General features: G+C 37.9%; 1 protein-coding gene across 4 annotated transcripts in view; it reads left to right on the top strand.

Annotated features, from left to right (window-relative positions):
• The window catches only part of Magi (membrane associated guanylate kinase, WW and PDZ domain containing protein magi), a 670,891-nt gene that overhangs the window by 196,353 nt on the left and 458,780 nt on the right, over positions 1–15,758 (top strand). For all 4 annotated transcript variants that reach the window (XM_068226155.1, XM_067140637.2, XM_068226156.1 and 1 more), the window contains 2 exons: positions 7,595–7,806; positions 7,887–7,991. In XM_068226155.1, coding sequence (XP_068082256.1) covers positions 7,595–7,806; positions 7,887–7,991 — 317 coding nt within the window. The remainder of the gene's footprint in view (positions 1–7,594; positions 7,807–7,886; positions 7,992–15,758) is intronic.

Genomic DNA, 15,758 nt, shown 5'->3' on the forward strand with positions numbered 1-15,758 from the left:
CTGGAGAGGTGAATGGTGCTCTGTTGTCTTCAGTGACAGAGTGTAGGTTCTGTCTGTATGCAAGTGATGGACGTACACATGTACGGCATGGACTTGGTGAGCGGCCTATTTCAGAGTGTATTCGTCCATGACATCCAGGTCGCAACCCCAGTCTTCATGGTGTGGGGAGTATTAGTTACAGCTCGTGGTTGCAGTTGGTGTTCTGCAGGGTAACTTAACTAGTGCCTGCTACGTTGCACGTCTTCGTCTCCGTGCTACTGCCATTTCTTCGAGAGGAGGGTAATGTGCTTTTTCAGCAGGGCAATGCACATCCACATAAAGCAGCTGTGATGGAACATGCTCTACGTGGTGAACAACTACTTCCCTGCCCTGCAAGATCAGCGGATCTCTTGCCAGTTGAAAATGTATGGGACAAGAAATGAAATGAAATGAAATGAAATGGCGTATGGCTTGTAGTGCCGTGAGTGTCCGAGGACAGGCTCGCCAGGTGCAGGTCTTTTGATTTAACGCCCATAGGCGACCTACGCATCGTGACGAGGATGAAATGATGATGAAGACGACACACACACACCCAGTCCCCGTGCCAGAGAAATTAACCAATTAAGGTTAAAATTCCCGACCCTGCCGGGAATCGAACCCGGGACCCCTGTGACCAAAGGCCAGCACGTTAACCATTTAGCCATGGAGCCGGACTATGGGACATAATGAAGCTGGAACTTACACGTTCTCCAGAGCCTGCAAGATCCATTGACGAATTACATCAATAGACGCAAGATGCTTGGGAAAATTTATCGCAGGATGGCATTTGGCTCTTTTGTGATTGTTTGCATGCGCAAATTCATGCCTGCTTTGCCGCCACAGGGTGTTACACTGTGCATTAGTGTGACTGTTTGAGCACCCTCCGGTTTGACGTGTGTTTCAGTTGATCTGAATTTATAACCATATACTCCTGTAATGATGAACTGCCTCTCACATAGCTTGTGCAGCTACGCGCTTGTACCTGGGAGATAGTGGGTTAGAAACCACACTGTCGGCTGCCCTGAAGGGGTTTTTCGTTGGTTTCCCATTTTCACACCGGTCAAATGCTGGGGCTGTACCTTAAATAAGGCCACGTCTGCTTCCTTCCTACCTTCCTTCCTTCTCCAACTCCTAGGCCTTTCCTATCCCATCGTCGCCATAAGACCTATCTGTGACATAAAGCAAGTAGGGGAAAAACCTGGCTTGTGAATAACATGACTCTTGTCTGTGAGGATGCTGCATGTTTTTTTTCCAGTAGTGTATTTGCATTATTATTACCAACATAATTTAAATTGTCTTTGAAAACTTCACTTCTGTGCAAGACTTACGGCTGAGATAAATAGAGCAACATAACATATCAACTACTCGGTGGAAATGAGTGAAAGTGCGTTAACATGTTGCCAGAGGTCTCCCACACGCGCATTGAAACTTTGCGTGAAGTCAGCGCGACTATGTCGTCAGATGAGTCTGGTGCCTCAAAATGAATCTGTTGAAACAACGGGACAAGAGAGTGTGAGTCAATTAGCGAGCTGTTACAGTGCACTGTGGTGGTGGTATTCATTACAACATGGACAGAAACAACAGTTGGATGACTTCACATGGGGGAAGAATCATCGGTAAACTGGAAGGAGGACAAGGTGCATACCTGCCAACTTTCCTGAATTAGGCGGGAGACTCTCAATTTCAACAGTTTCTCCCGCCTCCCGATTATTCTCTTATATCTCCCGATTTTAGCTTATTTTTTGGTGAACTTCAAACATTTGTTTTCAAATCCTGCCATTTCAGCTTGTTTACAGGAGTGGCTGGAAGTCCTTCGCTCATTGGGCGCTTTCAAACGAAATATCAACGTTTATTAATGCAATGTTTATCGATCGTCAATTTCTCGTTTTCATGTGCTATGTTCGTTCACATCAGTCTAGTCAATTCTAGAGACTAGTTGTTAGATATGGAGTCTTGTTTTTTTTTTTGTTTTTTTTTAGTAATTTAGTCATAGAATTTCAATGATAACGACTAGTGACTTTTCTAGATATTTTAGAAGCCATTTGGAGACAATTCTGACTAATTTTAATTTATCTCAATATAAATTAAATAAGAGTGTCTGTACATTGCTCAGAATTTATAATGAATGATATTTCTGTACTGGTCATGACCACAGTAACAAGGAAAAATGCACATTTTAATTTTCCGTAATGTCTGTATGTATGTACGTACATACGCACATCATGAGAAAACTGCTTAAGAGAATTTAACAGAAATCGGTATATAAAGTCGGGGAATAAGTCGCTACAATCTAGGCCATAAATAATTGTGTGTAGGCTGAGTGAAATGGTAATTTAGGGGAAGGCCTAAAATTTAATTCTCACATTTATGTTATTATTAGCCCTATCGATAAATATTACATAATTAAAGTTATGTATTATTAAATTTCCTAACAGTTATGTCTTATACTTTTGACCATATGGGCTATGATAATAGAGATAGCCATGAATTTGGATTTTTGTTGGTAAGTCCATATCAGCGCCGAAGTACGAGAAAATGGGTGATCAGGATTTAATGAAAATCGGTAAGTAAAGTCAGTTAATAAGGAACTACAGTCGACGCTATAAATGATTTTATTCACCCTGTTCAAAATGGTAGTTCAGGGGATGGTGCCAAAATTTATTTTTTAATTACTTATCTAATTGGTCATATCAAAAGCACTGGATAACAAAAGTTATAGAGAGTACAGTTTATGATTAAAATTAAATCAAAATCTCTTTATTTGCAAATGAGGTGTCTACCTTGGTGGCAAATGGTACACTAAAATACATTATTGTCAAGCACTAAATATTAAATTAACAAGAAGAAAATTTTCCTATAATACAATATTATACAATTTACGCTAACAATGTTTTCTTTTAAACACACAGCTCATCCTTAATGAATTTATATTGTTTACATAATTATACTTATAATATCTCCTGTACTACTTACAAATATAGTCAACTGATATACAGTATGTGGAATTACTTTAAATGATACTATACAACTGGTATATGATTAATATTTACATTGCATTTATTTATTTACTTTTTTTTTTTTAAACCCGTTCTGGAATCTAAGTAGCATAACGAGCTGCTGTGTCTTAACCGGAGCCCCTTTTGCCACCACTTTTCAGAGTTCCTGAAGGGCCTTCACAGCTACCGTAGCGGTCCCAGGGCCCTCGAAGTCCCCACTGTACTTCACCCCTACAGGCAGTCCCCTACTTTGGCTGTCCAAAGTTCTTAGACCAGGGGATGGAATTAATTTATTCACACACATTTTTTTATTTACAATAACCTGCACTGGTCGAATGCCCTCTAACACTTCATTTATTTTCTCTGTTGTTTATTCTCTTCTTGAATATCTGTACAGATTTTGGAAAAGGATCAAACACTACCCCTGGTAAACTGTTCCACTCCTTCACACCCTTCCCAATGAATGAAAATTTACCCCAATCGCTTCTGCTAAAATTCCTTCTAATTTTATATTTGTGGTCAGTCCTGCCGATATAATTATTTTCCAACTGAAGCCTGTCACGGATATCTCCCCATGCTTCTTCTCTTGTATCCGCTCTATATAATCCTATAAGTCTAGTTTTCTCCCTTCTCTTACTGCCATTTGAGCCACGAATCGCTACTGCCCCCTACCACTTGAGGTCTGACACAGACTAAGCACTTTTGCAGTACATTGTCACCACCATTAGGTAGGAGCCACTAGACAGAAATAGTGTGGTTTGTTTCTCATTGCTTTCCACAAAGCTGTACTATGGCTGTTTTTGCTATTTCAGCCATGCCCATAACTCTCTGAGAAAAGACCCTAGTAGAAATAATGCTTCTCTAGCTCAAATTTCAGTACTGGAAGCACTGCTGCCTACTTCCAGGTTCTACTATCAACCGCTCCTCACCTGGAAATTAGATGCTGTTGAAAACCATTTCTGACCTGAACAGCAGAAGTTTTTATTGTTGGATTTAAATGCCATTTCCTCCATTTGGTATCTACATTGATATCTGTAAGGGTACCTTAACACCTCAGCGAGGGACGACTTTCGCTACCTGGTTACCCTGTATTGTGGGAGGAGTATAGCTCCAAGCAGACGAGTGCAGGCTTTTAGTTAATCTGGCCTAAATGATAAGCGGTTCAGTGAATTTTACCAAAATGATCAGTTTGTTATTAGTGCATACACACACAAACAGCATTATTTACTAGAATTACTTAAGGTCAGTGAAGTGGAGGAATCTCCTGATGCTTTCAAATTGAACAAGATGTATGGCTGAACCAACATACTTACATACACAATACATAAACTACATTAATCTCTTCCACAGTAACTGGCACACATTCATTTACCCTTAATCAGAATGGAAATAACATCCCATGTGACCGCATATGATGTTGGGCATAAATATCTTCTTATTCTACTATCTTCTTTACGAAATTGACAGTAGACAACAACTGAAGATTTTTCACACAGGTTATAATCAGTTCTTTGCACCATTCTGAGACCCATAATCTGCCGTAAACATTTCCCATTGCCCTCTGTAATTATCCATGTCTTCTCACACACACCCACCATCAATAACATTACAGCCAATATTTTCCCATGTATGAAAAACAAAAAATTCTATATCCTAGTCCTTGTTTAACAATACTAAACTTTCTTTATCATTCGGTAAAAGATCGTTAATTTCAAATTTGTGATCACAAGAAAACAATTAACTGCCATGATGTCAACGACAGAACTTGTTGTTTTTTCAGACGCGGTATATCATATGTAATCGATAAAAACTCGATAGATATACACACCAAATGAAGGATCGATGCTTCGTCTTTAGATACATCTTATTACATTTGTAATAGTTCAAGAAATATTCGCTAGATAGAAGCACAAAGCAGAAGCTGCTATGCGCGTGCAATGTACGTCACTCCACGACAGAGAGTATTGGGGGAGTCTGCGTGCAGTGTACGGCACTCCACGTTGAGTGGTTGATGAGAAACCATTCACCTTTCCAGGGTGTCAGTGTATTTTGCACCACCTGACACTCTGCTTTGAGTCTTTGGCTGTACAGTCTACTCCACTACTGCAAGAGGGTTTTCCCTGGCCAGAAAATAAATATAGTTATAGAAGTTATAATATGCATGTTTGCTTCTAGTTAGATGAAAATATTCTATGGTTAAAAACTTGCAGTGTAATGTCTTGGAATTTGAAGAAATGCTTAGAGGATGATGTGAAAAGTAGAAACTAACCATGAAGTGATAAAATTTGAGAAGAAACCTAAGGTGATTGATTGATTAAGAGATGTGAATTTGGTTGTGGTAAACATTTCAAACTCATAAGATCTGAATTCTCTCAGAATGAGGTTATGGTGAGGGAAATCAAATCGAGCCATATCAGAGCTAGTGCAATATGAAGATAAAGTTGGAATTCAAGAGGACAAACTGGGGCAAATATTCATTTATAGGAAGGGGAGTTAGGGATTGGAATAACTTACCAAGAGAGATGTTCAATAAATTTCCAATTTCTTTGAAATCATTTAGGAAAAGGCTAGGAAAACAACAAATAGGGAATCTGCCACCTGGGCGACTGCCCTAAATGCAGATCAGTATTGATTGATTGATTGATTGAGTTGTGCTTATCACAAATTTGTAAATAAAATTATACTTACATTGTTCTGTTTTCAGGCTTATTGTACAGTATTGAGTGTTAGGGGAGGCTTGGAATATCTTAACCCCTCAGTGTCGCAGCCATTTAAATAGCTTCCTACGCCGCGACCGGATGAGATTTCAACTACGCGTGACTCAAATACATCGATTCACTTAAAGCGTTACTACAAGTATAAGAGTATCCCGATTTTCACGAAATTGGGAATTCCTGATGACATAACTATGTACATGCAGATAATTACATAATTCTTTCACATTTCCTTAGTAATTTAGTTCCGTGTGATAGAGTTCGAAGCACTCTTTGAGACAGGGACTCAAGTCACACTCCTGGCAGCAGTACACTGACGTCTTCTTTTCGCCGTGTTTTGAACACAGGATACAATGTCTCTGAGGTTTGGATTTCCAACTCTTGGGTGCTAATTTCCTGATAAAATGTCTTTCCTGCAACCTTGGAACTGTATTATCTGATTCGCGCCGGCCTTGAATATTTCGTTCCCCTCCCTTCCGAGCATATTTTGTAAACAAACCTTTCACCAGCTGAACCCGATAAGGTAATTGCTCAATATTTGTCTCTGTGACCTGTGTGAGTATTAGAGAATTTAGCAATCAGAATTCACCGTTCAAAACTTCTCTTTTACCTGTATAATTATCTATAGTCTCTTACACGAAATTTCCAAGTACTGTTTCCTCCACGTCATCACTCTCATCATTTACCACTGCTACATCATCTATTTCATTATCACTGCTGCTTATACTGTCACTACTACTTCTGACTAAACTTTCACCTGAATTATACAATATTTCAAGCACGTTACTGTCAGTCATACCACGGCTGAGCGCGGCGGGTCACAAGGACTGATGAAGCTGCAGCGAGACCGAAAGCAACAGGACGAAACTGAATGAGGGGAATAACATTCATGACGAAACAAACCAACTCGATACATATTTCAGATAAAAGGCCGAGACAACGTCTTTCAAACGAGATATATACCATGAACAACTGGTTCTCGTATCGTATGACAGAAAGCAGCACTAACTGATGCCTACACAGAGCGCTCTTGGAGGGTTACGAAAATATTACAAGCTGAGAAATAAAGACAAATATAATAAATAAACCGCACTCCTAATGTACAAATGGAGCAAAGAATGTCACACGAAAAGACAAACTTCTCAGATCATCATTCCTTTATTTTATTCTGTGGGAAAGAATGAATCAAACAGACTTTAAAAAAGCAAGAGATTAGTGCTCAGACTTATTTTGACAAATAATTATCCTTGCGAAAACAACTACATTATAACGATTTTTCAATTCTTATTTAAAACACCGATAAACCCGAAAATGTCTTCTTGGAAACAAAACAATTTTCATATCAGTAACTCCAAAACTCTTTGCACTATAGCCATAAATGTGAAACCATGTATGTGTCTATACCACGTATAGAGGTGGGCGACTACGGAAGAAAAGAGGGTCTATACCACGTATAGATATTGGCGCTGAGGGGTTAAGCAAATGTTGGAGGTACAGCTACAGTTGAGAGTGTGATAGCTGCTACATGTAGATGGGGTTAATGACAGTGCTGTATAAGGAACGAGAAAAGAAGGGGGGTAAATTAAGGCTAAAATTGCTGGGGTTGTGTGAAGCATGAAGACCTAATATATTTTATGCTGAATGATTTCAGGGGTAACTGGCATTGAGGCAAGTAATGCTACTGTGCTAGTTGCAAATACAGAATTTTAGAGATGCTTAATCCATTCATAAACACTTGTAGACCAAATGGTTCAAGGCACAACAGCTTGTATTGATAGTACAGCATGTATACATATTTTTCAACTTTCTATACAAGTTTTCTACAGGTTGATTCTGTTTTTCTCTCCCTCTCTACTTTATATGCAGCCATAATTCTGGAACATCGCATTGGTTGGATCCTCGGCTGTCAAAAATCAAGAAAAAGTCTCTTGAAGACTGTCTGGATGATGAGTTGCCATATGGATGGGAAAAGATTGATGATCCTCACTATGGTACATATTATATAGATCACGTTAATAGGAGGACACAATATGAAAACCCTGTCATCCAAGCAAAACGTGCTGCTCAAGATAATGAAGGTAAATTACTAGAAATTTTATTCCTTTCTGCCTCTTCATGTCTTTGGTGTTTTGTTCAATAGTTGAATTTCTTGTTTTAGTTCCTGGTTCCAGTGAAGCTGAAGACAATTCCTATCCCCAGTATATGAAAACTCATAACTCGTCAAGTCAGAGATCTGCATCAGGGACTTCAAAACGTTCTAGTAGTATGTATTAAAATTAATTTCTTTTTCGTAAAGTAGCTTTAAGTATAGTTTACTAATGCGCAGTCTTTTCCTAGAGCATTTTTATAATATTTGATTCTTAGCATCATTTCCTTTGAATGTATACTTGCCGACAAAGGAACATCCCCTGGAAGGTATGGTTGCCCACAACAGGTACAGGTGGGAGGATAGGACATGGTCTTGCTGAGTTATTTTCTATTTCGTTGTCCTTATACGGCCACAGGATATGGCTTGTTGCATTTTTTGGACCTGGTCATAATATAACCATCCAGTGGCCGCATAAGTTGTAATGTAATATCTGCATGATATTTTATCCGGTGGTTGTGTTACAATTTTGTGAACAGCTTCTGAATGTGCAGACTCTGTCAGGCAAGGCAGTAGCCATGCATGCTAAATCGTGCGTTACGATGCTCGCCTCTGGGTTTGAGTTAGAGTCTCAGTGGGGTAACAATGAGCACTGCCTGGCATTGCGAGACCGGTGCTATCACCACTGTACATTCCCAGCTACCTGCTAAATCCGTCCTAGGTGCTGGGCTCAGCGTGGACTTATCGGCTGCAAAGACACCACACCTAATTCTTTATTATTGTGCACTGCTTCTCTATCGAGATGAAATATCTCATAATAATTACATCATAGAATTTCACTGTCCCCTGTTGATGAAGTCAGCTAAGATTTGCATATACACACACAATTATATCTTAGATCACTGAAAGCAGCATTAAATTCCAGTAGAACATTAGCAATACTCCTAGTGTTTTGATAGAAGAAATTCAGCTCACCAGGCTTTGATGGGCCTGAATGTAACGATGTATACCAACAAGATGGTGTATTTGCATAGCGAGAGCCCATGAGGATGTAGCCAGTTTATCTGCTCTCTGGTGGAAAGAATCTTTGCTTGGCGCTGTCCCACTGTACTGCTTGCCGATGAAAGCAGTCATTCAACATGAAATTGTACAATTCGTAATCACCATGACTTCTTCCCATAAGTCATCATATCCCACACAAAACTTAGGCACTTCAAGTTGACGTGAATAAGTTGTAACCACTACTATCGAACACTTTACCACTAATGAGTGAAAACACACGGAACGCACATGATTCAGAACCATACCTCACAGTCATGTTATATAGGAGTATTAGTTAGGGTGAGGCTTTATAGGCACTAAAAACAGTTCAAGTAGGCAAGCATATAGGCTTTAAAATATAATAGCCATGGAAAAATCACACACACACACACTCTCTCTCTCTCTCTCTCTCTTCCGGAGACTGTAGGATATGAAAGGGCTTGGAGTAGGAAGCACTTATGGCCTTGATTAAGGTACAGCACCAGCATTTACCTGATGTGAAAATAGGAAACCACAGAAAGCCATTTTCGGGGCTGCCGACAGCGGGATTCAAAACCAATATCTCCCGAATGCAGGTTGACAGCGTTACCCATATTGCACAGCTACTCGCTCGGTTCATCTTGTGTCATATTTCCTACTTTTACTGTCTCTTTCCAACCTGGATTTGTTGCAGGACCCGATCAGACTCTACCCTGATAGCAGCTACCTTCCCAGGACATGCTCAAGGACATGGCTTTCTTGGCTTCTCTTAAATGCTGGATGCTCCAGTTTTTGCAGTGTGATATAGGCTTCCACCATTGCAGTATACAGATCTGAAGTAAATATCTCCTGGTCACTGTTCACAGTGGTGGTAGAAAGGCTTCATTGGGACAGTCTTCTGCACTCATTTCAGATGTATCGCTGTAGTTTTGTTTTGATGTTTTCTGAAGACTTCTCGCAAGTTCCTTCACCATCCTGAAGGACTCCACAATGGGAATGCCACTCTTTTCTAACTCTGCGGTGGCTCCTGGCAGCTTGCTTAAGTTGGTCTTCAAGAACACAAAATCTGAACAAACACATTGGCAGGTTATGGCTTTTATGGTTTCTCTTAAGTGCTGGATATTGTAATGAAGAATGTTTGTGTAATGTGAGAAGGATCTCTCAACATCACATGCAGTGATGGGACATAACTTCAATGAAGCCAGTTCATGTGGTTTTAGGTCTACCGCTTCACGTACCTCTCTTCTTCTGCACCCATTTGTGATACATCGCTGCAATTTTGTGCTGACCTATGTGGTATTTTTTCATGTTTAATCTGAAAAATAATAATAATTGATTTAAGTACAATGTTCCCACACCTTAACTTTCCATTTCTACTGTTTGGGCTAATTGACAATAATGCTTAACATACATGCAGTTGTTTCATACAAAAAAGGAAAAACCAATTTAGAGAGGATAATATTTCCAAAAGTATTAAAGTATGAAGTGGGAACAAGGTAATTAATTCATAATTTACATAGAAATATGCCCCCCCCCCCTTCTGTGGGCAGGGGACGCAGATGAAGAATACACCCACGGTATGTCCTGCCTGTCGTTCGAGGCAACTAAAAGGGGCAACCACAGGATGATCAAATTAGGACCATGATACTACTTGTAATTAGCACCACCACGCAGGGAACACCATGGGTCGCTTTTACTTTTGCGTAGTACCACTATGTTAGGTACACAATAGGTTTGTGATTAGTAGTGACAATGTGTGCTTCCGGCTGGGTTTTACAGTACCTGTGATTAGTACCACTATATGAGCAACACCATGGTTCTGCCTTGCCTATGATTAGTACCCTCTATGTAAGGAACACCACAGGATAGTACGAGTCCCTGTGGTTAGTACACTTGTGTGAGGAACACCATAGGTCTGTGTTACATATGCGCATTAAACTACCTTGAGTAGTACCATAATGTGTGGAATACCGAGAGTCTACGCTACTTTTGATTAGTACCACAACAATACCATGGTTCATAATTTATAAGTTTCATTTCCGTATTGATTGTAGCTACAACATAAAATTTATTGTGAAGCCTCCACCTTATCAATACATTTGTTTACATACTATCATTCACAGTACCGGTTTCGACCCTTCAAGGGTGATCCTCAGCTTACAATTACAAATATAGTTCTTAAAAAAGCATCACAATGGAAAATATTGTACAGTTGTGACAATTATCCAATTCAACAGACCATCTAAAACAAATGATACAATTAAAATAATAAAATAAGTCCTCTTTTCTTGGATTATAAAAGTATTACGTAGTATAAAAAGACATGTCATTTGCAAATGTTTTTGTTATTTTGATCAGCATAAAAATTGGAACTTGCAATGTTATGTAAACACTGATAGTAGTATTCTTGAAGTGTCCACTATTTTTGCGTTAAAACTTATGGCTAATTGATTAAAACATTTCGGATGTTTATTCTTGCGATAACTATATTGTTGGTTTCACCGTATTCCTCTGCTGGTAGTATGAGCGTCTTGGAATGACTTGGACGCTCTTTTTAAGGAATTGGGTAGTTGTCTAGTTTTCAGTTCGAGGCATTGTCAATATATATGTACAACAGCCAACCAGGCAAAACAAACTGCGTATAAATATCAACATTTAAAAATCAAAATTACAAATGTAGTCAAAAGCATCACCTTTCTAAAAGAATGCCTATCAAACGGACTACTGTAATGTCTAAATTTCTCAAAAAATACGACAACAAACACAGAAACACTAACCAAACCCGTAATACACAGAAAAAGACAAACCAGATTTGGCTAAAAGAAGAAATAAAATTCTTATATGGGAAAAAACAACACCTCAATACACAACTTTACGAAACATACCTGAATGCTTCCCGTGACCTACCAGACAGTTACTGGGACAATTTCCAACAAATAACTAATGAAAAACTAACAAACATAGCCATACAAAAACAGAACACATTAAATAGGAAGTTAAACACATTGAAACAATCACATAGCCAGGATATGCAGAGTAATGCCCCCATTAGACACCATTTGACTAGACCTATCGATAACAACCAACATACATTTCTTCCACCAATGAAAAATCTAACAAATTCGACATTTGATGAAACAGAATCCATTATACTGAGTAAGGGATCCAAACATAATTGGGGAAACAATTCAGTTTACCAAAATATCACTACAATCATTACAGAAACTGAGAATGCCGTAAATAAAATACCTCATGAACAACGCGATGAAATTAGATACGAAATTAAGAAAAGATTACCACAGTATATTAATAAAATCAGTAAGGAGAACAGCAACAAAGGTACCAAGAACAATATACAGATTAAAAAAATTAAACAACAAAATCAAACAGAACAATTTACTAATAACTAAGGCAGATAAAGGCAACACAACTGTCATCATTGACAAAAACGAATACATAGCCAAAACCAAAATCTGTTTTCAAGATGAAACTTTTCAAATCAAAAACAAAGACCCTACTAACAGCATCCAAAGAAACCTAAAACATCACTAAAAAACACCCATTTTCTTCTAAACGAACAAGAAACTGCAAAACTCATTACAGTGAACCCAGGACTACCAACCGCTAAAGCATACCCGAAAATTCACAAAGACAACGTCCCAATGAGGCCTATAATAAACTACAGACCGAGTACAACTTACAAACTGTCACAATTTATCCAAACATTCCTTAAAAAAACACTACGTATTTTTAGCTAAAAAAAACAATACCAAATTCAATAGAATTCTGCAACACCACAAAAGAAATAAAAATAGAACAACACCATAGACTAGCATCATATGATATAATAAACATGTACCCTAACATACCCATGCAAAAAGACATAAAAATAATAGAATCTAATCTCAAAAACCACAGCAAACTCAGTACCCTAGAAATAGAAGAGTTCATTAAATTACTCCATTTTACTATCAACAACAACTATTTTAAATTTCATGACACCATATATCATCAGCAAGGCTTACCAATGGGATCCCCAACATCGGGCATATTAGCTGAAATCTATATAGATTGTATAGAACACCAAGAAATCCAAAAAAATAGACAATATTCTTTTCTGGTGTAGATTTGTGGATGATATATTTGTCATAATAGACAATAGATACACTAATGAAACCAAAATTTTAGAATAATTAAATGCTTTCAAAATTCAAGACATCAAGTATTGTAAAACAAATTGACACTTGACAAAATTATACAACATCAAATTAAGAAGCACGTCACTAAAAACAAAAATTTTTATTCTTAAAAACGCATTTACTATCAACTCAGCATTAATATATATTATGAATCTTGTACATATATATTGACAATGCCTTGAACTGAACACTAGACAACTACCCAATTCCTTAAAAAGAGTGTCTAAGTCATTCCAAGACGCTCATACTACTAGCAGAGGAACACGGTGAAATCAATAATATAGTTATCGCAAGAATAAACAACCGAAATGTTTTAATCAATTAGCCATAAGTTTTAAAGCAAAAATAATGGACACTTCAAGAATACTATTATCAGTACTTACATAACATTGCAAGTTCCAATTTCTATGCTGATCAAAATAACAAAAACATTTTATACTATGTAATTATTTTATAATCCAAGAAAAGAGGACTTATTTTATTATTTTAATTGTATCATTTGTTTTAGATGGTCTGTTGAATTGGATAATTGTCACAACTGTACAATATTTCCCATTGTGATGCTTTTTTTAAGAACTATATTTGTACTTGTCAGCTGAGGATGACCCTTGAAGGGTCGAAACCGGTACTGTGAATGGTAGTATGTAAACAAATGTATTGATAAGGTGGAGGGTTCACAATAAATCTTATGTTGTAATACCATGGTTCTACTTTCCTAGTGATAAGTACCATTATGAGGGGCCGATGACCTGGATTTTGGACCCCTTTAGACGGCAAGCATCATCATTAAATCGGTATTGTGCTTTAGAACAATCCCTTGGTCAGTAATAATATTGTTTAACGCTAGCTTCTGGGAATGTGGGGCATTGCGGGTCGGATCCACTGATTGTTTTAACTTCATATCCATCCATTCATTCTTCGTCCTCACGTTTTGAATTCTGGTCAGTGGAAGATTATGGATTTTTAATTGTCTTTACATTTCGTCTCATTTTGTGCCATTAGGGGGCTAATGACCTAGATGTTAGGCCCCGTTAAACAACAAGTATCATCATCGAACACAGACGAAGAATACACCCACGGTGTCCCCTGTCTGTCGTGAGGTGACTAAAAGGGTAGCACCCCTTTTGGGTGGGGGACGCAGATGAAGAATACACCCACGGTATCCCCTGCCTTTGTAAGAGGCGACTAAAAGGGACGACCTAGGCGCGGACGTGGATTGCGGTTTGGTATAATGTGTAGGACGCCCTGTGGATGGGAGGGGCTGAATACATTCAGAGGGAATCGAGAATCTTCATTTGCCATGATGATAATTTAGTACTTATTATTACTAAGGCTAAATGAACATACACCTTTTATTAAAACTTAATACTAACATTATGCATTTCTAGGAATTCAGACGTATTATAAAATGGATTTTCTATTAACCAATCATACATTTTTCTTTTAAAATTACTTAATGGAGTGGACCGTGCAGATAGTGGTAATTTATTAAATAATCTTAAACAACTGATTTTATGTGGGTGAGCAGTTTTTTACAGCCTGTGAATTGGGATGTCAATGTCTACTTTGCCCCGAGTATCATGAAGGTGAATGTTTTCCCTAGTACTGAATTCATTTATGTTGTTTTTAACATATGTCAAAGATATATAAATATACAAATTTATAGTTGTCAGTATTTTAAGCTTAATGAAGAGAGGTCGACAGTGGTCATTTGCACCAGCCCTACACATTGTTTGGACAACCTTTTTCTTTGGATAATCCTAGTGTAAGAAATTGAGTTTTATCCCGATCGCACAACAGCCTATTGGATGAAAACCAATGCATTGCTGTTGCAAGAGCTTCCTGTGACATCTGATTCAATCCTGAGTTGCTCTGGTGTTTTGTAATTAACGTATCGTCCGCATACTATATAAGAGCATGGCATTTGACATTTTGCGGTAATTCATTGACTGCCAGAATGAATAAAAATGGACTGAGGACAGAGCCCTGTGGTGCTCTGGTTGTAACTTTCTTCAAAGTGGAATACTTTTTTTTTTTCTTTTTTAATTGAGACAAACTGATATCTGTTATTTAAGTATGACTTAATTATGTTCATACATCTCAAACTTTGCAAGTAAACTTTCATGATTAACACAATCAAAAGCTTTACATAACACCAGAGAGATCACCTGCTTGTTTTCAAAAGCTGTTAATATCTGATTAACAATTTCAAGAACAGCAGTAGTAGTATATTTACCTTGTTGAAACCCAAACTGACAGTCGGATAGATCAGATGTAATTTCAACCCAATTGAAAGTGTTTTGGCTGGGGGGTTGATTGTGATGAAAGTCACTCGCAGCTGTACCTGTTGCCTTAATTTGATCTCCGATTTCTTTTACAGAGTTAAAAAAATTATTATTCAGTTTTCCGGATCGAGAAATGTCTCTCCAGTTCGAGTAGGAATGTTTTCTTGTACTATAACATCCCATACCGCCTTGCATTTGTTGGGTGCATTCTCAATATATTTTCTTTTATATAACTTTTAACAATTAAGATAAGCTTCATACACGCCATTCTGCTCGGTTCCTCCTTGACGAGAGTTCTCGGTTCCTCCTTGACAAGAGTTTTTATAAATTCTCCACAGCAAAAGCATTGTTTCTCTATACTGAGTCAATTCATCAGTATATCAGTTCAACTTCTTGCTTTTAAGTTTACCATTATGACTAATTTTTACCAGTGGTGAACA

Source organism: Anabrus simplex, chromosome 2 (assembly GCF_040414725.1).
Source record: "Anabrus simplex isolate iqAnaSimp1 chromosome 2, ASM4041472v1, whole genome shotgun sequence".
Taxonomy (NCBI): Eukaryota; Metazoa; Arthropoda; class Insecta; order Orthoptera; family Tettigoniidae; genus Anabrus; species Anabrus simplex.